At 39.9% G+C, this 24,529-nt stretch overlaps 1 protein-coding gene across 2 annotated transcripts in view; it reads right to left on the bottom strand.

The window, feature by feature from the left end:
• Nucleotides 1-20,796, bottom strand: part of ANKFN1 (ankyrin repeat and fibronectin type III domain containing 1) — a 154,994-nt gene extending 134,198 nt beyond the window's left edge. The window contains exons 1-3 of one of the 2 annotated variants that reach the window (XM_027087289.1): nucleotides 20,667-20,796; nucleotides 4,524-4,725; nucleotides 1,532-1,742 (exon numbers count right to left, since the gene is read on the bottom strand). In XM_027087289.1, the coding sequence (XP_026943090.1) occupies nucleotides 1,532-1,742; nucleotides 4,524-4,709 (397 nt within the window). In that variant the 5' untranslated portion in view covers nucleotides 4,710-4,725; nucleotides 20,667-20,796. Of the gene's footprint in view, nucleotides 1-1,531; nucleotides 1,743-4,523; nucleotides 4,726-20,666 lie in introns of those variants that run through there. The other variant, XM_027087288.1, reaches the window with a different exon arrangement.
• Nucleotides 20,797-24,529: the final 3,733 nt, after the last annotated feature.

Raw genomic sequence — 24,529 nt, 5'->3', positions numbered from 1 at the left:
ACCATCAATGTCACCATCAATGTCACTATGGTGCTAGTCCAAGCAACTGGCATCTGTCTCCTGGACCATTAGAATAGCCTCCTAATTGGTTTTCACAGTTTCACAGTTGCCCTAACCACTGTGTATTCTCCACAGACGGCTGTAGTGATCTTTTATTTTTTTATTTTTATTTATTTATTTTTTTTGCGGTGCGCGGGCCTCTCACTGTTGTGGCCTCTCCCGTTGTGGAGCACAGGCTCCGGACGCGCAGGCTCAGCGGCCACAGCTCACGGGCCCAGCCACTCCGCGGCATGTGGGATCTTCCCGGACCGGGGCACGAACCCGCGTCCCCTGCATCGGCAGGCGGACTCTCAACCACTGCGCCACCAGGGAAGCCCTGTAGTGATCTTTTAAAATATAAAGCAGAATATGTCTTCCTTCCTCCCTCCCTCCCTCCCTCCTTCTTTCTTTCCCATGCCACGCGGCTTGTAGGATCTTAGTTCCCTGACCAAGGATTGAACCTGGGCCCCAGCAGTGACGGCACCGAGTCCTAACCACTGGACTGCCAGGGAAGTCCCCAGAATATGTCTTTCATCTGCTTAAACTGTTTCACTGTCTCCCCATCACACTTAAAATCAAAGTGAAACTTCTCACCGTGGCTAATGTGCTCCTGTATGGTCTGGCCCCTGTGACTTGTCCCTCAGCCATCGCTCTCCCCATGTTCATTTCGCCTTAGCCACACTGGCCTTCTTGTTCTTCAGATGTGGCAGTCCCATTCCTACTTGCCTCAGAACCTTTCTGAGTGTTTGCCATTCACTCTGCCTAAAATTTGACCCCATGTCTTCTCATAGCTCATTCCTTGATATTGCCTAGGACTAGGCTCAAATGTCACTGCATTAGAGAGGCTTTTCTTGCCCAACCCTATTAAAATAGTCCCCACTCCATCAATCTCCACCCATTCATTCACTTTATTTTCTTCATCGTATTTATCACTATTTGAATTTATATATTAATTTATCTATTTACTTGATTGTTGGAAATCTCCTCCCCTAGTACGTAAGTTCTTTGAGCGTAGAGATTTTTGTCTTGTTCACCACTGCATTCCTAGTACTTAGAACGTGCCCTTTCCTCATTGTTTGTTGAATGAGTGAATGAATGAATGGAACCACCATGTTGACTGTGGACAGAAAGCCATTAACACACACATACTCATTCTCTTTTCCATCTCATTCTTTTTTCTATGTATATGTCCTGTGCTATAGCCTCGCTTGGAGTCTTTCACATATCTTAAAACTTGCATTCAGTTCTTACGAGGAAGTTCCTTTGAGGTTCCTTTTCAATAACATTCTGTGTATTCTATTTAGAACGTAACTTGATGCTTAGACTGATAAACACTATCACTGTTTGCATGAAAGTTCATGAAAACATGTAAAGGATGTCAGCGCCTATGCTTCGTCAACCATTCACTCTAAGGGCCAGCAATGGCTATTTCGGTGGCATAAAGCTGCGGTCTGGCCTTAATAGTACATGTTTTATTCTTGAGTTTACTTACAGTGTGGACTTTCTTGGGCCCCTGTTCTCAGAAGAATCCTAGCAATGGGCACATTGTTGGTCATGATGGCGATATCCAGAGGTGTCAGCCCCTCACTGTTAGGTGTGTTGAGATCTAGTTCTTCCGACGTGTACTGATACAGGAGGATCTGCACAGCGTCCATGTCTTGCTGTTCAACTGCTTCAAACATGGCTTCATTGCCCTGGAAGTTCTGGAAGAGAATGAAGCAGGTTCGCACAATTTCATAGACCAGCTTGTCTTCATGGCCTAGCTGTTTTGAATTTTAGGGACTGCTTCAGTGACTGCATTCCCACTTATAAGTGGTATAACTGCTATTTATTCCAAGGTCTCCAAAGTAAACACTATTGGACCCTCCCTCCATCTTTTTTAATGAACATTGAAAAGATCTGTATATTTAGATGCATTGAGACAATATAGTATACAGTCTACAGATAAGAGCAAACATCAGTTTTTCTCAAACCAGTCTTCTGTGGAATACTGTTCAGTAGGCCATCATAAGATGTTCTATGAAGAAAGTAGCATGTGGTCAAGTGAATTTAGTAAACATTAGATTAAACCAAGTTACTGCATTATTTTATTGTAAGACCTCTCAAGCCCTTTAGTAATTTTAACATGCAATTATGACTCTCTAATAGGTGAGAAATATGACCTGTTTCAAATATTTTTTCACAGAACATATTTTTCATTATATTTGTTTTAACTGTCCTGGAATAAGATTCTACCAAACACAGTTTGGAAAACGCTGGCATAGATAATACAGCACAGGTAATTTAAATTATGACTAGCTTGGAATACACTTTCTCTGTTTCTCAAACTCATCCCCTCCCTTTCCATCCCAGTGTTTTGACTGTTTCTCAGACTGTTACCAGATCATGTCAGTGACCTACCTGTTGCTAGTCTTAGTCTCCTCCATCCCTACTCCATATTGATAAGAGTAGTCTTTCTAAAATTTACACTGCTACATGTCCCTTCCTTATTTACAAATCTCTAGTAGGTCCACACTGCCTGCAGGCTGACTCCCTAACTCCTAGACTCCTTTATACTAACCTCTACACTTTCTCAACCCTGAGCCCCAGCCACTGAATACCTGGCATTTCTGAGACCTCAGGTGAGGGGCTCAAGAGGTGGTGTCCAGGGAAGGTTTCAGTGAATGGGTGGCAATTGCTTTGGGGCCTGAGAAGGCCAAAAGTTGAATATTCATAGGATACAAATCACCTATAGAAGAGAATAGCTAAAGACAGTATCTTTCCTTTGAAAGGTTCTTTCAGGGGATTAATAGTAAGCAAAGGAGAAAAGCTTTAGAATTCTCTCAAATACATAATTCTGTAGCTCATGGGATAAGAGCAACACATATACTATTCATACATTTATCTGGTATCTTCTCCAAGAGTTGCCAGGTGTTTAAACATGTTGAAATACCAATGGTCCTGAGCTAGCATAGGGGTTGCCTGATTAAAATGTGGAAGGTCTTCAGTAACCACATATTTAGGTAGGCAGGTTTTATTTTTAGTCTCATCAAAACTCAATTCTCCCATTCAAAGGCTACAGGTCGACATAGCTGAGTGCGTCACACATGAATGAAATTGGAGGAAAACACAAAGCTATTATGCAAATGCTTGTTTTGACAAAGGGGACCCAGGGGATAGAACTGTTTGATATGCAGCTCTCTTTGCTACATGGCAGTCTGCTGAACCGAAAAGTGTTTTGTCGACAATCTGCTAAGCTGAACAGCCTCTGATGCTTAGGCCGTAACTCAGCCACAACCAAGCCCTCCCAGAAGATGAGTTTGAAATGAGAAAACAAACTAGAAAACAAATGAGTGCAAAGTTAAAATGCTGCCCTGTCCAAACAACACAGTTGTATATTTGTTTGTGATTCTTAGTCTGTCTAATTTCTCATGTGCCATACTTGCTCTCACTCTTAAGTCATTCCCTTCGCCATATGCTTGTGTTGGCAAACTCTGGTACGCTTCTATCTGGAAAGGCTAGGGCTCATTTCTGTTTTAAGCTCAAACAAATGGTGCCATTACCCCCTGCAGAAATACCCTTGCTGAGCATGATAATATTATGCCCTCAGCTTTTACTGAGGGGCAGTATAAAAAGCTGCTATGTGAGAAAGTTTATAACATCCCCAGTGCCACTCTTCATTCTCCATTACATGATTCACTATGACATCTTATAGAAGCCGGAGGACTTAGCAACAGGAAGATATTCATTTGGTATACTTGCAGTTATTAGCTAATGGAGTGCTATTACCAGTTGTCCTTCCCCTTCTGCTTTGACTGACTAGGAACTCAGAGGTAAATGTAATGACAAATTTTAGGTACTGTATCTGCCTAGGTTTTTGGTATATCTATTTCTCTTTCCATCCCCACTATTTTCTTTTTCCAGTTTTTTTCCTTCCTTCCTCCCTCCCACCCTCCTCCCCTTCCTTCTTTCTTTCTTTTTCCCTTTCTTGCTCCCTTGCTGTCCCCCACAATCACCATCGCTATTGATTTATTTACCATTGTATAATACATTTGCATTTTTTTTTGTTTTTGCCTGGATTCTGTCTTGAATGCCTTTGGAAAGCATATGGGGTATACATTACAAATAAGTAAATAAAATATTGTTCATTGTTCATTCAATATTTGAATGAACACTGGATTTGAATGAACACTGGATCTCTCAGAAAGCCTATTTAATCTCAAACTCCATATTTGTCAAGCTGCTATTTTGTGGGCTCTTTGGTCTATTAGAGAAAGAAAAACTAAGGGAAATAAAGGAAAAGAAATTAAGAAAAAGAAAGGGAAAATCACACAGTCACTTAAACTTCGACTAACATATGTGCAGTTCCTACCTTACCTGACTTTCAACATTTATAAACTTGCAAACATCAGGTTCTGGAGTAAACGTGGATCATCGTAGTATCTCCTTAAATCCAAACACAACTGCACTAATCAAACCAAGATGAGAATAAAGAGTTTTATTACCACCGAAGTCTTTCTGAGACTCAGCCGGTCAGTTCTTGTTCTAAAAGAGGCTTCATCAAACGAAGAGTGGCTCCCTTTCAGTTTCTCAGAGAGGTTCCGGTACAGGCGTTTGGCAGCACTGGGAGACGATGGGGCGCTATGTTTTTTTGACTGAGAAAGATGTAAATTCTGCATTTGTTGGGTCATTTTCACACGGCAATTCCTAAGAGGAGAAAAATCTAATGTCGTAATAATTTTACACAACATAATTATAAGTTGACAAAAAATTTTATCATCCGCAGTAACCATCTGGAATCCTAATAAAATATTATAGCTGGAAGGGACCTTAGAGATCATCAGATCCAGCTTTTTCATGTTATAGATGAGAAAGCTGAAACCCAGGGAAGGGAAGCAGCTTGTTTATGGCCAAATAGCTAATTGGTGGCAAGAATGAAATGACAACATCCATTTACTATATAAACATATGCATTTACATACAAACATATATGACTTGAGCCTCTACGAAAAATCGTTTGATCTCTGTCCCACTGGGAGGAAGTATCTCAATTCTATAACCCAGGGAGTCTGTTCAATTATTCTTGGCTATATATAATTGGAATTTTGCTACTTATACTCTAGATGCTGTCTTCTGTTGGGTGTATAAAAGAGTGTGGTTGTTTCCTGCAGATCCCCCTTCTCTCAAAAGTGTTAAACTGTGCCTGTTGTCTGAGATTTGTTGGATTATCGCAGTGCCCAGAGCTTTGGGGAATTTGTACAGATAGGCTCATCCCTGCTCACCCCAGATACTTCAGATAGTGTCCTCCAGGACACTTACTACTGGCATTCTCCAAGTAGTATTTGACTGCTGTTCCACAAATCTCTAAACAGGTCCTCACCAACGTCATACCTGAAGTCAATTTCCAGGAGGTTAGCTATGGATTTCAAAGGCTGTCCATCATTATGTTGGGTATTGCTAATGAAATATTGATGCTACCAAGGCTATTGCTGCCTAGCATGTGTGTATTGGATGAACAAATGTATGAATGAAATAATTGGCTAAGGCAGTTATGTGCAAGGTGTCTCCACCCCTGGTGCAGCCTCTGGTGCATTGGGCCCAGGTCTCTGGAGCATGCGGCTGCCTTCCCACCACCTGCCCTCAAATAGCCAGCGGAGTCTTCCATTTGTAATGCTGCCATTGCCACTTAGCCGTGACCCTTAGGACATCTTCAGTCCTTGAGTTTTTATAGCTTTATGGACTCTGATATAATACCATGTAGAATCTCTTTTATTGACCAAACTCTTCACAGCACTGACTTCAGTGATTCTCCAACTCCTACAGGATATAACCATATTCTTTAGCTTTACATACAAGTGCTTGCCTCTCTAGCTTCATCTGATACTGTACTTCTACATTATAGGTTTCAGTCTTTCTGATCTCCTTAGAGTTTCCTAAGTGGTTCAAACTCTTTGCTACCTCTGGGTCTTTGTATGCACTGCTCTGTATGTATTAAAATTCCATCTGTGCCTGCATCCCCTAGGAAACAATTGTTGATCCTTAAAGTCTATGCTCAAGTAGTTTCTGACACCCCAGGGCAAATTTGAGTATTTCTTTACTCATTCACTCAGTATGTGCTTGTTACAGTAAATGCTTTATCATGTTACAACTGTTTGTTTGGCTTTCTGTCTCCCAGCTAGTCTATATGCTTCACAAGAACAAGGACTGCTAAATATTACTCTTTATATCCCCAGTACCTAAAATGTGCCTGTCTCAGGGTAAAAGAAATATAACAGAGATTAAGATGTGAATCTCCTCTTCCACCTACTGAATATGAGATCTTGGGCAAGTTACATAACATGTCTGCATCTCATTTTTCTAATTTTTGAAATAGAGAAAATAACAACAACTACATATTATGGTTGTGAGGATTTGATGAGATAATGAATATAAGTAGCTTAGAATGTAGGCAGACTTCTGGCAGCTATCATATTTATTATAGAAGATACTCAGCAGATACTTCAGAGTAAATGAATGCACATTTGAGAGTCTATTACATATAATATAGTAAGGGTCTACCCAGAAAGCTCATTTCCTCTCATGCTTCTGAACTGGGTTCCATGTCCACTAGCACCAACTAACCTTGACTTCCTTGCACTTTAACAAACGGAGATCCATCTTCATTACATTGTTGAATGTCTTCAGGCACCTTTTAAGTCTTGCTTGTAATTTTCTCCAACACAGACTTCCTGGTGCCTTCTGAGGAGGTCAGACCTATTCAATATTAGTCATGTTCATCAGGCCCTACCCATTCTCAGCCAAACGGCCACCTTTACATTTGGAAGGAGGATGTAAAGCACTGTCTGTAGTGTGTATGTACATGTGGGTATATTTTCATTAACTTTTAATAATCTTTTAATTTACACAAAAGCAGTAGGTGATTTGGCATCTTCCTCTTTCTGCCTACAAATCTTTTACCTATAATTCAATAGCAGCCCTAGCACTTCCTCTATGTCTTAACCATTCCCACAGAAATTCCAGATTGATATGCAAGCTAGCTTACATGGGGATTGCCTTTACTTATTTACTTCTGCCTCCTGTCTCTAGCCTTTTCCTTCAGCATTAAGCCATCTGTCTTGTCTACACCATTATCATTCCCCAAATAACTCTACATTCTTTAGTATCTCCCACAGTGCCCTGGAGTCCAGTAAATAAATTCTTGTCAATTGATCAAATTCCAGTGACTTGCCCTCTAACTGATGACACCTACCCACACGGTCTCTTTTGTCTTTGCTCATCTCCTGTCTGTTCCCTTCACTCAAAATAGGTTGACTTTCTCTGTCTCTTTGACTTCCTTCTCATACCACCCCAGCTGTCCCTTGCTTCCAGGCCATCCTTTAGCACGTTTCTGTTTTTCTAGATTTCATCTATCATGATATTTTCTTTTCCTTCTCTACATTTAAAATTTTGTCTGATGAGAGATACTGAGAAAGACAACTTTCTATTATCTGTTCTCATAAACATGCACACCCATCCCAGCTAAATGTGCTCTTACATTTTTACCGTGGAAAGGGAAAAGCGTTTGAGAAGCAGAGGAGCTTTGGCTCTGGAATTTGGCAGACCCAAGCTTGAACCATGATATTTTTATCTGTACTCTGTGTAACTTTGGGCACTTTAATAAAATTCTCTGAGTCTGTGTAGTATATAAAAAGGTTTATTACAGAGTTGTGAAGATTAAATGAATTAACAAAAGGTATGCATCCTGTTTGGTGCATAGTAGCCACTCAGTAAATAGCAGCAATTATTAAGGTTACTCCAAGTCTTCTTCCCAAACCAGAAACACCAAAGTACACTGTAATAATCTAAATAGTTTTGTTTGTTGTAAACATTGTTTTGAATCTGATTTTATGTATTTACTATACTTCATTTTTATTTTGATAAAAATATGTTTAGATATTTTAGTGTGTATGTTTACAGTAAGTTATGGTAAAACAGAAGCACCAAGTAGAGCTTCAGACGGTTAGAGGGAAGAGAGGAATAAAGATGTCTAAAAATACTTGAGAAATAAAAAGAAACAAAATTAGGAAACATAATAAATAGAAATGTAAAATGAAGGAGTAGGGTTAAGACTGAATATGTGGGCACAATACATTCAGATGGTTTACTTTTCCTAATAAAAGATAAAACTCTCCAACGGAGATTTTTAAATGGCCATTTACCAGTGGTACACCTAATTAAACATTTCACAGAAATATTAAAAACAAAAGAAAAGTATGACAGTGGGAATGGCAAAATAAGGACCTCTGAAAATCCTCTTCTACATAAAAGCAATGAGAACATCAGCAAAAATTGTCAGAATTAATTTTTCAGAACCCTGGAAATTAACCAAAGGTTTGAAGCAATCCAGGAAGTGTTTATTCAAGAAAAGTAACTGAATTTGGTAAGAATAGTAAGCTTTGTGGCATTTTTAACTTGCTTCATTCCCATATTCCTCAGCTCTGTGGTAGCCTTGAAGACTAAAGAGCCTACATTCATAGTAAAAACCAGTAGCCTGGCAGCCACTGGATGGTGCAGAATAGTAATGGAGCGTCTTTAAAACCCCATTTTGAGAGAATCATCATTATTTGACACTTCTGGTGGTTCCCTGGAAGAGCTCACTCACAAGACTTTTTTTTTTTTTTTAATTTATTTGACTCTGAGTTCACCAAGTGCAAATAACCTTTTCCTCTGGGGCATCTGTTGAAAACAAACATCAGCAATGGCTTAATATCACAGCTGCCTGAGGTGGTGGATAAGAATGGTAGCAAACAGTAGATAACCAAAAAGCGTAAAAGGAAAAGTTGAGGAATTAGATGTCCATAGAGGACTTTGAAAAGTTCTGACACATTCCCGGGGATCTAGCAGATCACAGGCATGCCCAGAGCTGAGAGCATTCTCATAAAGTACCTGAGAAGGTCCTAAGCTCTCATCTCTGTCTGACTTTGAGGCTCTGTGCAAGCAGGATGTGAAGTCTAAGGCAGAGCTGTCAACTGCCTGATGAGTATTGAAGGTGTGCCCCAACATAGACATAGAGCCTCTTTGCCAAAATCAGTTCTAGGCCTTTAAGGAAATTTGTGTTCAGTCATTAGCTGACCACTGAGCTAACCAAGCAAAGACTTCAGTGGCCACATATGACAAGAATACAGACTTTACAGATGTAGTTCTGTACTCTACAAATTCAGTTAGAGGACAATCTGATTTCTAGAGTTGCCACATTACATTATTTAAGATGCCTAGCTTTCAACAGAAAAAAATATGAGACATGTAAAGAAACAACAAAAAATTTTTCCATTCACAGGAAATAATGCAGTATATTAACATTGCCCTTGAAGTCCAAATGTTGAGCTTATTAGACAAAGACTTTATTTTTTTTAATATCTATCTATTTATTTATTTATTTGTTTGGGGTACAGTTGTTTTACAGTGTTCAGTTACTTTCTACTGTGCAGCTAAGTGAAGTAGAGTTCCCTGTGCTGTACAGCAGGTTCTCATTAGTTATTTTATACATATTAGTGTATATACGTCAATCCCAATCTCCCAGTTCATCCCATTTACCCCCTTTGCCCCCTTGGTGTCCATACATTTGTTCTCTACATCTGTGTCTCTATTTCTGCCTTGCAAACCAGTTCATCTGTACCATTTTTCTAGATTCCTCATATATGCGTTAATATATTTGTTTTTCTCTTTCTGACTTACTTCACTGTGTATGACGGTCTCTATGTCCATCCATATCTCTACAGATGACCCAATTTTGTTCCTTTTTTTGGCTGAGTAATATTCCATTTAGACAAAGACTTTAAATTGTATATCTTAAATATGTTCAAAGAACTAATGGAATTCATGTCTAAAGAAATAAAGGAAATTATGAGAATGATGTCTCACCAAATAGAGAATATCAATACAAGGTAGAATTTATAAAAAAAAAACCCGCCAGAATCAAGTAGAAATTCTGGAGTTGAAAAGTACAATAACTGAAATGAAAATTGACTGGAGGAACTCAACATCATATCTGAGCAGGCAGAAGAAAGAATCAGCAAACTTGAAGATAGGTCAATTGAAATCAGTTTTAGGAGCAAAATGAAAAAAAAAAAAATGAAGAGAACCAGAGTCTTAGAGATCTGTGTGACCCATCAAATGTACCAACATATATATAATAGGCATTCCAGAAGGAGAAGGAGGAGGAGAAAGCATATTGAAAAAATAATGGCCAAAAACATCGCCAAACTGATGAAAAACATTAACCTACACATCCTAGAATCTCAGTGAACACCTAGTTGGATAAAGTCAAAGAGATTCACACCTAGATACATCATAACTAAACTGTCAAAAGCTAAAGACAAAGAGAAAATCTTGAAAACAACAAGCAAGAAATAACTCATTATGTACAAGGGATTCTCAAAATGATTTACAGCTGGTTTTTCACCAGAAAATGATAGAGGCCTGAAGGAAGTGGTTTTAAGCACAGTGTCAAAAGTAAGGACTCTGATACAAAAGTAAGGACTTTGATACAAGGCTGATCTACTTTTAGGTTTTGTTTTTTCTACTTATTAGAAAATTATTCAAATAATTTTATTAGATATAATTAGCTGTATGATATTTAGCAAAATATTAGCTTCAATTTCCTCATCTTAACAGTGGTCCCATCTCAATTTTAATAGTCATGTCTAAAGGGATATTAAAGTTTTAGATAATACATACCAATTGTTTAACAGAGTGCCTGAAATAAACAGATGTTCAATAAATATTTTTTGAACATCTATTTGTTTTAGGCCCGCTGTTTCCAGGCAACTACTGGTCTGCTTTTTGATACTATAGATTAGGTTGCATTTTATGGAATTTCATACAAGTGGAATCACCATCATTCACTTTTTTTTTTTTAACCTAGATTCTTCTTCTTTATTTGAGGGTCAATTTTTAAAAATAAATTAATTTATTTTGGGCTGCATTGGGTCTTCGTTGCCATGCACGGGCTTTCTCTAGTTGGGGCAAGTCATTTCAGTGCATGGGCTTCTCATTTCAGTGGATTCCCTTGCTGCGGAGCATGGGCTCTAGGCATCTGGGCTTCAGTAGTTGTGGCACGCCAGCTCAGTAATTGTGGCTTGCGGGCTCAGTAGTTGTGGCTTGTGGGCTCTAGAGCACAGGCTCAATAGTTGTGGTGCAGAGGCTTAGTTTCTCCACAGCACGTGGGATCTTCCCGGATTAGGTATTGAACCCGTGTGCCCTGCACTGGCAGGTGGATTCTTAACCACTGTGCCACTAGGGGAGTCCCGAGGGTCAATTTTTTTTTTTAATGGTAGCATTTCTTTCTTTTTAATTTTAATTTTTTTTAAATTGAAGTATAGTTGATTTACAATGTTGTGTTAGTTTCAGGTGCACAGCAAAGTGATTCAGTTATATATAAGAATATGTATATTCTTTTTCAGATTTTTTTCTGTTACAGGTTATTACAAGGTATTGAATATAGTTCCCTGTGCTATACAGTAGCTTCTTGTTGTTTATCTATTTTATATACAAGTAAGTCCCCTACATACGAACAAGTTCCATTCCAAGGGCGTGTTCATAAGTCCAATTTGTTTATAAGTCCAACAAAGTTAGCCTAGGTACCCAACTAACACAATCGGCCATATAGTACTGTACTGTAGTAGGTTTATAATACTTTTCACACAAATAATACATAAAAAACAAACACAAAAAACAAAACATTTTTAATCTTACAGTACAGTACCTTGAAAGGTACAGTAGTACAGTACAACAGCTGGCATACAGGGGCTGGCATCAAGTGAACAGGTAAGAAGAGTTACTGACTGGAGGAGGGAGAGGAGGTGGGAGGTGGTAGAGCTGAAGGATTGTCAGCAATAGGGAATGGAGGGTAAGCTGCAGTTTCACTCACACCTGACGTTGATGGCATAGGTTCTGGTTCCTTGCTGGATTCAATTCTATCTACCCTCTTGAAAAAGCGATCCAGTGATGTCTGGGTAGTAGTTCTTTTTTTCTCATCATAGATAATATGGTAGCACTGGATTGCATTCTGACCGGCTGCTGCAACCTTTGTGTACCACTCTACATTTGGGTCCTGTGCCTCAAAAACTAACAGCGCCTTCTTAAATAAAGAAAATCCCCTTGCCATTTCCTGCATTGTGAATCTCTTTGGTTCTTCAGTTATTTCTTCTTCCTCTTGTCTCTCTGTGTCCTTTCTCTGGGCCTCCAACTCCATCAGGTCTTCATTAGTAAGCTCCTTGTGTTGCACAGCAAAGAGTTCAATGAAATAGTCCTCTTGCAGATCTAGCTTGAAATAAAGGTACTGTACTACTGTACTCTATACAGTACTGTACAGTAAAGTACACAAAAGCACAACCACTCGTAGAGGGTGCATGAACATGACAACGTACGCCAGACACATGAACTAACTTACGTGGTTGGACATACTAATGCACGCTTGCATCTTTGAAAGTTTGCAACTTGAAGGTTCGCATGTAGGGGACTTACTGTACAGTAGTGTGTATGTGTTAATCCCAAACTCCTAATTTATCCCTCCCCCTCCTTTTCCCTTTGGTAACCATAAGTTTGTTTTCTATGTCTGTGAGTCTATTTCTGTTTTGTAAATAAGTTCATTTGTAGGATTATTTAATATTCCCCATAAGTGATATCATATGATATTTGTCTTTCTCTGACTTACTTCACTTAATATGATAATGTCTAGGTCCATCCATGTTGCTGCAAATGGCATTATTTTACTCTTTTTTTATGGTTGAGTAATATTCCACTCTGTGTGTGTGTGTGTGTGTGTGTGTGTGTGTGTGTATAAATATATATATAAATCACATCTTTATCCATTCATCTTTTGATGGGCATTTAGGTTGCTTCCATGTCTTGACTATTGTAAATAATGCTGCTGTGAACATTGGGGTGCATATATCTTTTTGGATTATGGTTTTCTCTGGATATATGCCCAGGAGTGGGATTGTATGTGAACTCTAGTTTTATTTTTTTAAGGAGCCTCCATACTGTTCTCCATAGTGTCTGCACCAGTTTACATTCCCACCAACAGTGTAGGAGGGTTCCTTTTTCTCCAGACCCTCTCCAGCATTTATTATTTGTAGACTTTTTGATGATGGCCATTCTGACTGCTGTGAGGTGATACTTTACTGTAGTTTAGATTTGCATTTCTCTAATAATTAGCGATGCTGAGCATCTCTTCATGTGCCTGTTGGCCATCTATATTTTTACCTGGCTTCTTTAACTCAGCTTTATTATTTTGAGAGTCATCCATATTGTAATGTCTATTAGTAGTTCTTCACTTTTTATTGCTGAATAGTATTCCATTGTATGGGTGTACCACTATTAATCAATTTTAAGGTATTATAGTAATAATAAAACTTTAATAAGACTTGGCATTTGCTCTAAAGAAAGAAAATATATATATTCTTCTTCCATGAAAGACGATTAGGAGACCTGAGTTACAAAGAGAAGGGGACACAGATTGAAGTTGTGCTGGTCTCTGCAACATGGTTACAGGACTAGACTTTAGGAGATAGTTAACCAGGCAGAGATTCTCTATGGGAAAGCTAATTTCTAGTTTTATGATTTTTTTATTTTGCATCCTAATAATGTTTTTATCCCCAAATCTTTAATAAAAGTCATGTTAAATGTTATGGTCTGTCAAACCTTTAGGAAAGAAATTATACCAATCCTACATAAACCTCTTTAAAATTTGGGTTCATTTTTGAAGCCCTGATACCAAAACCAGAAAAAAAGGCATTACAAGAAAAGAAAGCTATTGCCTGATGTGTCTCATGAACATAGAGGCAAAAAATGTCAACAAAATGTTAGCATATAAACTTCAGCAATATACAAAAAGGATAATACATCATGATCAAGCAAGGTTTATTGCAGGAAAGCAAGTTAGTATAGCATTCAAGCATAATTTATTACATTAACAGAATAAAGGGGAAAAAAACCATATGGTCCTCTTAATAAATGCAGATAAAGCAGCATTTGACAATATTCAACAACCGTTTATGATTTAAAAAGTTTCAGGAATATAAGGGAACTTCTTCAGCCTGATAAAGAGAATCTGCAAAAACCTATAGCCAACATTATATTTAATGATTAAAGACCAAGTGCTTCCTCCTAGGATCAGAAACAATGCAAGAATGTCCACTCCTACCTTTTCTAGTGTTCTAGGTGTTCTTGCCAGTGAAGTAAGACAAGAAAGATAAAGTCATATAGATTGGAAAGAAAGAAGCAAGACAGTCTTCATTTGCAGATGACATGAAAGTTTTGTAGAATAATCTAATAAATCCTCAAAAATCTACATAGAATTAAATGCAGCAAAATATATGCAAGACCTATACATTGAAAACTACATGACATTAATGAGTGAATTAAAGAAGACCTAAATAAATAGAGATATACCTTCTTCATGATCAGATCAGAAGAATTAGTATTGTTAAGGTGCCAATTCTTCCAAATTGAGCTATAGATTCAATTCAGTCTCAATCTAAATTCTAGCAGCCTTTCTTTTTCTTTCTCTCTCTTTCTTTCTCTCTTTCTTTTTCTCCCTTTCTCTATTTCTCTCTCTCTTTCTCCTTCCCTTCCTCCCCCTTCCTCCCTCCGTCCCTCCCGTTCCTTTCTTCCTTCCTTCCTCCCTCCCTCCCTCCCTCCTTTCTCTCTTTCTTTCTCTCTTTCTTTCTTTCTTTCTAGAAATTGATTGACAAGCTGTATGAAAATGGAAAGAATCTAAAATAGTCAAAACAACTTTGAAAAAGAACAAAGTTGCTTACATGACCTGATTTCAAGACTTACAAAGCTACAATAATCAAGACATGGTACTGGTGTAAGGCTAGCTATATAGATAAAGACAGTGGCATAAGGATAGACATATAGGTGAATGAAACAGAGTAGAGGGCCCAGAAATAGCCTGCACATATATTATCAATTGATTTTTGACAGAAGTGTCAAGGTAGTTCAATAGAGAAAAAGAATTTTTTCAACAAATAGTGCTGGAACAATGGGATATACATATGCCAGGAAAAAAAAAGAACCTCAACTCCTACTTCATATCATATGTAAAAATTAACTTAAAATGAAGTAGATCATAGAACTAACTACAAAAGCTAAAACTGTAAAACTTTTAGAAGAAAACTTAGAAGAAAGTCTTTGCGAACTTGAATAAGAGAATGATTTCTTAGAGGAGGCACAAAAAGCACAAATCGTAAAATAAATTGATAAATTGAACTTCATGAAAATTAAAGACTTCTGCTCTTTGACATATTATGGCCTGATCTCAGTTACACTTTTGGAGGACCTGTGAATATACCTGGAGCCAAGCTGTAAGGAAAGAGTGACAGCCTGATCAATCCAGGTACAAAATGGCGAGAATAACCTGTGGAGAGTGGAGTCTCTTCAGATTTATTTCAAAACTACCTGTTCCCTGGGCTTTGGCCACTTGCTCAAATAGAGAGCTTTGGCTGTTGCCATCACCCCGTCTCTAAATGCCACCAGCTGTCTCAAGTGAAGGGTGGGTCCATCATGCTTGCTGTGACAGAGCTGCAACAGCTCTGACCCAACCAGACCCATGGAGGGAGGCTTCAGCTTCACTCATGTCTACCTGGAAGGACTGGGTAATACTATCTGGAAATGGAAAAAACTGGACCAATGAGAGACAGGAGACTGAAAGTAGCCAGCAGATAATTTCCTCTCCATTCCTTCCCTGGGGACTGTTTTGAAGGCTTCTTGGAAGCAGTCGCAGGCAAACAAACAGCCATATGTGTTTTCTTATGATGCCTTGGCTAGTTCAGTTACAAGCCATCTGTATTTGTTTTCCCTCCTTCCTTGACTCATTTCCCTTTTTTCCTTCACTCTTGATGCCCTGAGGTTATATCTCCCAATACCTAATAGAATATTTGCAATTGACTCTGCCTCAGGCTAAGACAAAATGTAATAACAATCCTATGAGAAAGTCAGTACTGTTATTACATCCTCATTTTACAAGCAAGGAAACTGAGGCCCAGAGAGGTGATTAATTTGTACAAGATTCTACAGTCAGTAAATGGAGGAGGTAGCATTTGAACTCTGACTCCAAAGCTCGTGCTCTTAGCAACTCTGCTGTTATTCTGCCTGAGGGATCTTGGTCTGGCTGCCTGTCAGCTTCTTCCTAAACCATGATTCTGAAGACAAGATCTTGCCCTCATTATGAGTTCCGGCATGTCCACAGTCCCTGTCTCACGGGATCTTGGTTGTGGGGCTTTCTTACTGTATTTGTACTGTGAAAAATGATCTGAGCCAGTTTGGGTGAGGAGCGGTTGTAAGACAAAGCATATTAGAAACAGGAGCTCTAGCCATTCTTGACAACTGGGTAGACAGATACATTTAGTGAAGGGAGCATTTCTGACTGGGACAAGGTTACTCTTCAGGCTGTGATGGGAACTAGGGACCTTCAGACTTCAACCTGCCTGTCACTAGATAGAAAAGAAAGTATGACACCCCCGTTCTCCCCTGCTGTTAACACGACAGTTATGTCTTCGATTGCTAAAGGGTGGCCAATTCTATTACACTGATGATATATAACAGGGTGGAATCATCCTTTCTAGTTCCTGTGCATTTAAAAAAAATAATATATTCAGTTATTCAGTGACAAGTTTTGAAAAGTCAGCTGTGACTTCACAGCAAGAAGAAGACTGATTTTTGAAGTTTAACAGCATCTTTATGAGGTAGAAAGCGAAAAGGCAATTAATATTGGTTCTGTAGTTCAGTAAACCCTTATGGATAGCCTACTCTGTAACCTATGTATCCTGTGATAGACCCTGGTGATTCAAAGGTGAATAAGATAGGGTCCTCATAGGGTGACCAGCTCTCCTGGTTTGCCTGGGACTGAGGGGTTTCCCTGGTTGCAGGACTTACAGTTCTAAAACTGGGAAAATCCTAGGCAAATTGAAACAAGCCGATTACCCTACCTGTACCCCAAGGGGCTCATAGGCTAAAAAGGAGCGCAGTTATGCAAGTGCCTGTGGCTATGAGATAGTGTGATATGTGAAATTATGGAATAATAATATCTTTTACTTCTATGACACCTTCTGTGAGCCAGGCACTATTCAAAATAATGCCTTTATATATATCAGTTCACAGAATCCCTTAACAGCCCTGTGAAGTAGGGACTATTATCATCCCTACTTTACGCAGGAAGAAACTGGGACACTTCTAAGGTGCAGATCTGGGATTCAAGCCCAGGTAATATGGGTCTATATCTGATAAATTAACCTCTAGACACTGCTCTCAGATGCCTAAAGCAAAGAAGTAGCAAAAGGGATAACTGATTAACTTCGTGGGTAACAGGAGGTGGTCATGGGAGAACGGGGTGTGGGGAAATGGATTAGAGAAGGTGATGCCCGAGCAGGAATTTAGGAAGGAAATAAGTCATTCTAGGTAGAACAGCTCAGGTTGGGACATGGAAATGTGAACTGTCATGGTGCTGCTGGTAAGTCAATGTCCACAGGAGCCCTAATGGTATTTTTCTGGGCTCTGACACGTTCACTGGTACATTTCATCCACCATGCCAGGAACTTCGGAAAGGAGCCTGGAGAGGTAGCAGGGCCAGGCTATCAAGCACTTCGCGTACCATTCTAAGACGCGTGGACTTCAACCTGTTCACGACAGGGAATCACTAGAGAACTTTAAGAAAAATCTGATATTTGCATTTTTATAGAATTACTCTGGAGGCATCCAGAGGGCGATTTGAAAGGGAGAGGGTTGTGGTGGGACCAGTGACAAGTGACAACCAAGTCTGAAGGTCTTGAAGAAGTCCCTGTGAGAGCTGGTGGCTTCAACTACAGTATGTGACAATAGGGATGGAGAGGGCTGGACAGATTAAAAAGATGAAGAAAGTAAAATGGACCAAGCTTTGTTAGTGATTGGGTGGAAGGGCTAAAGGAATCAGGAAATATGAAGGTAACTTCTATGAGCTTTGCTTGGCTAACTAGCCAAATAACGGTTCCACCAATAATTTAAAAAACAAAACAAAAGAACACAGGAAGAAGAGTGGATTTAAAGGAGAGAGATGGTAAGTTCAGCTTTCCACAGTGTGACTCTCAAGGGCCTAGAAGGAATCTAGATGATATTGTCTAAGCCAAGCCTTCCACACAAAAAGGACTTGGCTTGTCCTAAAAACTACTTAGTTTTCTGATCAAGAGTGAAATAATAATTATGAGGGAAGTTCTTGGAGACATGTATGAAATCAAAAGAAAGCAGGATAATTAATATGATATTAATGCAGCATTCTTTGGGTTTCCCCTGAGGTAGAAAAACATTTAATACATTCATTTATGATAAAGTATTGGTGGCTTAATTTATTACTCCTCCTAAGAAATATCTGTATTTAATAAAAGACAGCAATACTTAACTGAATTCCTGATAAAAGAATTTCAGGTACCTCAATCCTAGAGATGGAACTTTTTTTGTGTGTGATTTTTTCATAAATGAGCCTTCTAGAACGAAATCACAGTACATTTACAGCTGCTAATTCCATGTACATGGGGGTAATTTGAACATCTGAAAGTTGTCATAAATTCAATACATAGGTTTCTCTCATCCCTGAGTTAACTCTGCCCAAATATTTCCACGTTTGTTTATTTCAAACATTTAAGACCTTCAGTATCTTGTCATCCTAGGTATAGAAAATCAGTTATTATTGACCAATAATGAAAAAAATTATTTACATGACCTATTTATTTAATTTTTTTTTTTTTTTTTTTTTTTGCGGTACGCGGGCCTCTCACCGCTGTGGCCTCTCCCGTTGCGGAGCACAGGCTCCGGATGCACAGGCTCAGCGGCCATGGCTCACGGGTCCAGCCGCTCCACGGCATGTGGGATCCTCCCGTACCGGGGCATGAACCCGTGTCCCCTGCATCGGCAGGCGGACTCTCAACCACTGTGCCACCAGGGAAGCCCAGAATTTTAAGGTTTTTAAAAAATGACATTTTTCATCTCTATTCTCCCCTTCTAATTCCCTAAGGGTAATCATGGTCCCTTCAGACTACTCCATATCCATTAGATGGGGGAAGGGGCAGGCATCTCCTCATCCCCACATAAAATCTCATTTGTGGGTTTCTGATGCATGATCTCTGGATTAAAGTGTATGAACAATGATCTTAATTACCTATTACATCCTTTAACAAGAAAGATTTAAGTGGTATCTCATGGATACATTAGTCGAGCTTAGCATATCTTCTTTGAAATCAGGAATGGAAGGAGTGGAGGAATGGAGATTCAGGGAGAGTAAGTGAATTTCTCAAAGACACACACTTAGTCTCAGAACCAGCAAAAGGGACTTGCTTTCCTGACATCTCTAACCACGAAGCAATGCTGTCTCCTTTCTGTTAGGATGCCATCATTTGTGAAACAGCCAGATCATGTGGGAGAATGACCCTGCTCTTGTGATTGAGTGGCCTGGGGATACTTTCTACTAGGCAAAACGCCACCCATCTCTCAGATTTCTTAACTTTGGTTTTTATTTAAAGAAGCATGCTGCTCACTGTTCCAACATCATCCATCCTTGTCAGCACCCAAGGCCACAACTTCATCTGAATCGCCAATGATATACTGCAGATAGAGTGAACCAAAGACATTAAATTCTATATAACACTTATGTGGACCCTGAGCCCACCAGAGATGGATTGATGCTGCCATAAAGTCTTGCAGTAGCCAGGCAAACAAAAGACTAAGGAGACATGGTGGTGGTGGTAGGAAAAGCAACAGCTTCCTCCGTTCACTTTCCCCCTCTGCAGAAACTGGCTTACATCTTATTTAGGAAATGAGAAAATTAAATGAGAGTACAGGGATTTTGGGGGGCCCAGCATAGAAGCAAACTTAGCCTTGATTATCAATGGTATTTCCAGCAGCCTTGGCTGGGCCAACAACCAGCATGGGTAACAGGGAACTCAAAATATCCCACTTGCAAACCTAGGGCATCCTCCCAACCATATATCTTCATGGAGTAAAGGACTTAAGAAACATGGGGGTCAAAGTGGCAGTGGATCAAGCAAGGGTTTGCACGCATGTCTGTTGTGTCCCCTTGGCGGGTACCCTCAGCATCACTATCATGATGTTGTTTATGAGCATGTCCACCCAGGATGGACGGAATGCTGGCATTCCTTTCTGGGTGTCCACCCTGCAGACTGGATGAAAGACCGCAACATGCCTGGATTTGTGTTCGGGATTATCAGCGTGATGGGATCCATCTTTATCTGATCCAACAAGTATTTGGTAGGCACTCAGGAACCCGAGTGGACAATGATCTTACACAACAAAAGCGTAATGTATTTTTCATAGCTAATGCTAATCAGTTATGCAAGCACAAAATGTCCTTAAGCTTGCTGCAAACAAAATGACCAATGATCAGAAATGGGGCTTCTCTACCCCCATCCTCACCTATCCACATAAACGTGTATGTGCTATTGCAGAACCACTCAGTATGTCTTGTGTGCATTCTTCATGGACTGCCTGCAGCTAACTTTGGAAGATGCAGATTTTTAAAATCATTTAAACCGCAGCAACACATACACATTTAAAAAAGAATCGGTAACTAAGAAAGCCCCACATTCACACGAAGAAAGACAACAATAAATTGGACTTACCAGTTTAGGTTGTCTGAGGCAGCAGAGGAACAAGTTGTTGGTAATTGTCCAGTGCTTTCGTTCAATAAATCACATTGGCTTTGCTTTCTCCTGTGGCTCAGCCTCTGCGCAAAGCAAGCAAACCTCCTTCCTATTCTGTGTAAAGAATAAAATGCGAGGAGGATCACTGCAGGCAAGAGCTGAAGTCCACGATCACTAAGCTACTCTTAATGCAAAACAAAAGAGCAAATGATGCACGGGGAGACAATAGGGGAAGGAAGCCGCCTGGCTCAGAGTCTAGGTGTGCTCGGGACTGCAGCCCTGGGAAGGCTTGATTTCTCAAGCCCTTGTGCATGTAGTAAAATGATGCCATGACTTCCTTGCGTCTTTAGTCTATGGTAACCGTGAGGCCCATCAGGAAAGGCTGGCCTGGACGACAAGCTACATGGCCAACACGACTGAATCGAAATGGATTGTTACTCAAGGATGAGCAAAGGGGCAATGAGACAGCCAGTTAGCTTTGCGCTATGTTAACTGCCGGGGAAGAAATATCGTCTGGCGTCCAGGAGCCCATCCAGCAACCTGTAACTGCAAATGGTCCACAGCTGCTTGGGACCAGAAGCACACAGGTGGCAGCCACATCCTCTCACCTTGTGGCACATGTGCAATCCTTTACAAGCTCCCAGCAGGAGCTAGGGGCATCTTTAGAAAGCTCCCAATCCAGTCGGGGCGGCTCAGCCAATGCTAGAGTTTTTGCCTGAGCAGGTTCTGAGAAAGTAGTCAGCAGACTTGGGACTTAGGACACCAAAAGACTCAGTCTTAGGAAAAAAGATTCCAGTGCTTCCATTCCAGCCTCATCTGGATGCACCTGGCTCCTTTCGCATCGTTATGCTTTATATGACTAATAAGACACACAGAATGGATTTCCTAGAAAGCCACTTATGTAGGCACTTTTCATGGTTCTCTCTGAAATAAAATGGCAAATGACCTTCACAGCTGCTTATTAAATTTAGGGCATATAGGAATACCACACATGCACGCACACACATACACACATAGATACACACACGTCCCTAGCAACAGCACTGAGAATCTTTTCTAAAGCTCTATTCAGATTCTCTTTCTGCCAAATGAAAGCTTAGCTTCTGTGATGCCTTCAGAAGTAATTTTGGACCCTTTTACTAGGCACTGATGCTGGTCTGTGATTTACGCCTGGAGCTGAATCAACTCCCCTATGTTGAATGTGACCCTGTAGCAAATCAGGAGAAAATCTCTTGGTTATAAACCAGAGGGTGGAGTGTTAATATTTGGCCTGGTAATTCATTAGGATCCCGGGAATGGTGTCTTGTATTCCTGAAAATCTCCCCCTTTCTAGAGACAGCATCTTACCCATCCCTAACAAGTGGCTCTTCTAGAGCTGGGATCCGAGGTAAGGTTCAGTGACATAAAACCTGGGTGCCCAAAGGAGGAGTTCCGTTAAATTTTCCACAATTGTTTTACTTTTTCTTTTCTCATTCGAAAGGGAAATTCTCTCTCTGGCACATTTTTTCTCTCTTTCTCTCATTGAATTTATTCGTCCATGGAAGCATTGCTAGAAATAATCTAATTTGGGACTATGCATGCCCTTGAGGTTGAGAAGGCTATTTTTTCATCAAGGATTAAGAAAGAGTCAGGCTACCCTTTCACAGCTTAAGCCTAAATGATTGCCAGGTAAAACTTTACCCTTATCTCTAGGAAAGCTTTGACTTTAATGCAGATTGACTTAAATTCCATCTGCTGGGGTAAGCCAGGTGACTCTGAGTAATTCTACTAAGGTTAGGGGCTGCCTCACAGGGGTCATTAGTTTAATCTGCTATGCAAACCTAAGGGGATGATGCCGCCTGTAATAGTGGCATTGCTTTCTGGAGCAAATGCTCAAGACTGAGTCATTTCATGAGCCCGTGTCTATTGCAAAGGAGATCCATTCATTCATCCGTTCATTTATTAATCCACCCCTCAACAGACATTTATTATTACTTCGTAGGCTAGATACACTGTGCCAAATACTTTAATGTTATGAAAAGCCTGCCAATAAGTATAAACTCCCAAACATACTTTAGCAAAATTCTCCATAATCTGGCTCTGCCTATCCCTCTAGCCTAATTTCTTACCACCTTCCTACTTGCCTTCCATGCTGTAGCCTTTTTGAATGTCTTTCAGTTCCTTGGACATGCCATACTGTCTCTTAACTCCAGAATTCTGCATATGATTTTCTCCTGTCTGAATGCTCAGTCCCTTTTGTCTGGCTAACGCATGTACGGTCTTAGAGTCTTGACTCAAACATCATCTCTCTGGGATATTTTTCTAGTCCCTGGGCTATTAGGGTCCCCACTCTGTGGTCCTCTAAGACCTTATACCCTCCCATCATTATATCCATCACATTTTCTTGCACTTACCTGTTTAACATCAATCATCCCCATTTTACTGTAAGAGTTTAAGTGCAAAGTCTTTTATTCACTGCTCTATCTCCAGTGTCTAGCACAGTTCCTGGCACATAGAAGGTGCTCAAAAAATATTGAGTGAGTGTTTTGTTGAAGGGCTTAGCATGAATTTACTGAATGATGAATAAACCATCTCAAAGAATAACAGGGGTCTGAGAATTGAAAGGAACCCTAAAGTTCACTTAGTACATCTAATTTTTCTTGCCAAGTGGCCATCACTGAATGCTTGTCTCCTCTGATTATTCCTTCTCGATTAATCTCAGCCCATACTGATCACACATTTACTTTGTCCCATACCCCCCAGCACTTTCACAGCATGTTCTTGCTTTTTGTTTTCCAGCTGTTTCCTGGAGTTTGTCTCATTTCTACAAACTGGTATTCTCCATAACACTTAACATAAGCCTGCAATTATTTGATGCTGATTCATTCAACAACAAACATCTGAACAGGGAATTAAATGATCAGAGTCTTGCTTTAGGAAGATTACTCTGGTATTGGGGGAAGGATGGGTTGGATCAGCCAGACCTAGACAGGACTCGAATAATGACCACAGCTCAGAGATGGCCTTTAAAAGCAGCCTTGCCCTTTCTTTCCCTCTGCCCCTCCCCCATCGCCCCACCCTCCACATCATAATATCAGTGTTCTCATTTGGAACATTGAGAATGTTTGTTCCATGCTCAGCACTTCCCCTCCACCCAGCTCCACCCCCATGGTTAGTTCACTTGCTTAGGTTATTCGTGAACATGTCTCACTGATTAAAGTTCCTTTGAAGACAGGGATTGCATTTTACTTATTTTTCAAATTTTCTTCCTCCAGCCTTTACACTGCCTGGCCTAGTGTCTTGCAGATAGTAAATGCTCAATAAATATTAAGAAAGAAAAGCACTTATTCTATGCAGAGCATTGGATAAAACAGTATGGTGAGGAGGGGTACAAAGTTGAATGAGACATCTTTTGAAAGATAAAAGAGATCTATTTAGTGAGAGAGGTGAAACTTATTATAATACAGGGCAGAAGTAAATGTGTCATAAAAAAGTATGAGCAATGTGCTAAGGGAGCACAAAAGAATTACCACTTCCTTCCGAGATGCTTAGGAAAGATTTACAGAGAAGGTTGCCTTTAAACTGGATCTGGAGGAATGAAGACCTCTGGAGGTTGAAAAGAAGAGAAGGGAATGGAGACAATGCACAGAATTCGTAGAATATTTGGCGATTGACAAGTAGTCCTGTTGGGCTGGAGTAAATGGTGATGGGAGGACCTAATGGAATTTAGGTTCCAAAAGTAGACAGGGGCTAGAATGGAGAGCACTCAAACACTGCATTAAAGAGTTTGGGCTTTATCGTATAGGTGACAGAGATTTGAGCAGGAGAATGTCAGTGCAGCTGATTAAAGATCCCTCTACGTC

The sequence above is a fragment of the Aethalodelphis obliquidens genome, unplaced genomic scaffold, assembly GCF_003676395.1.
Source record: "Aethalodelphis obliquidens isolate GAN/ISIS:26980383/991018 unplaced genomic scaffold, ASM367639v1 scaffold58, whole genome shotgun sequence".
Classification (NCBI taxonomy): Eukaryota; Metazoa; Chordata; class Mammalia; order Artiodactyla; family Delphinidae; genus Aethalodelphis; species Aethalodelphis obliquidens.
The sequence above is the reverse complement of the archived record's forward strand: the minus strand, read 5'-3'. Positions and strand labels throughout refer to the sequence as shown.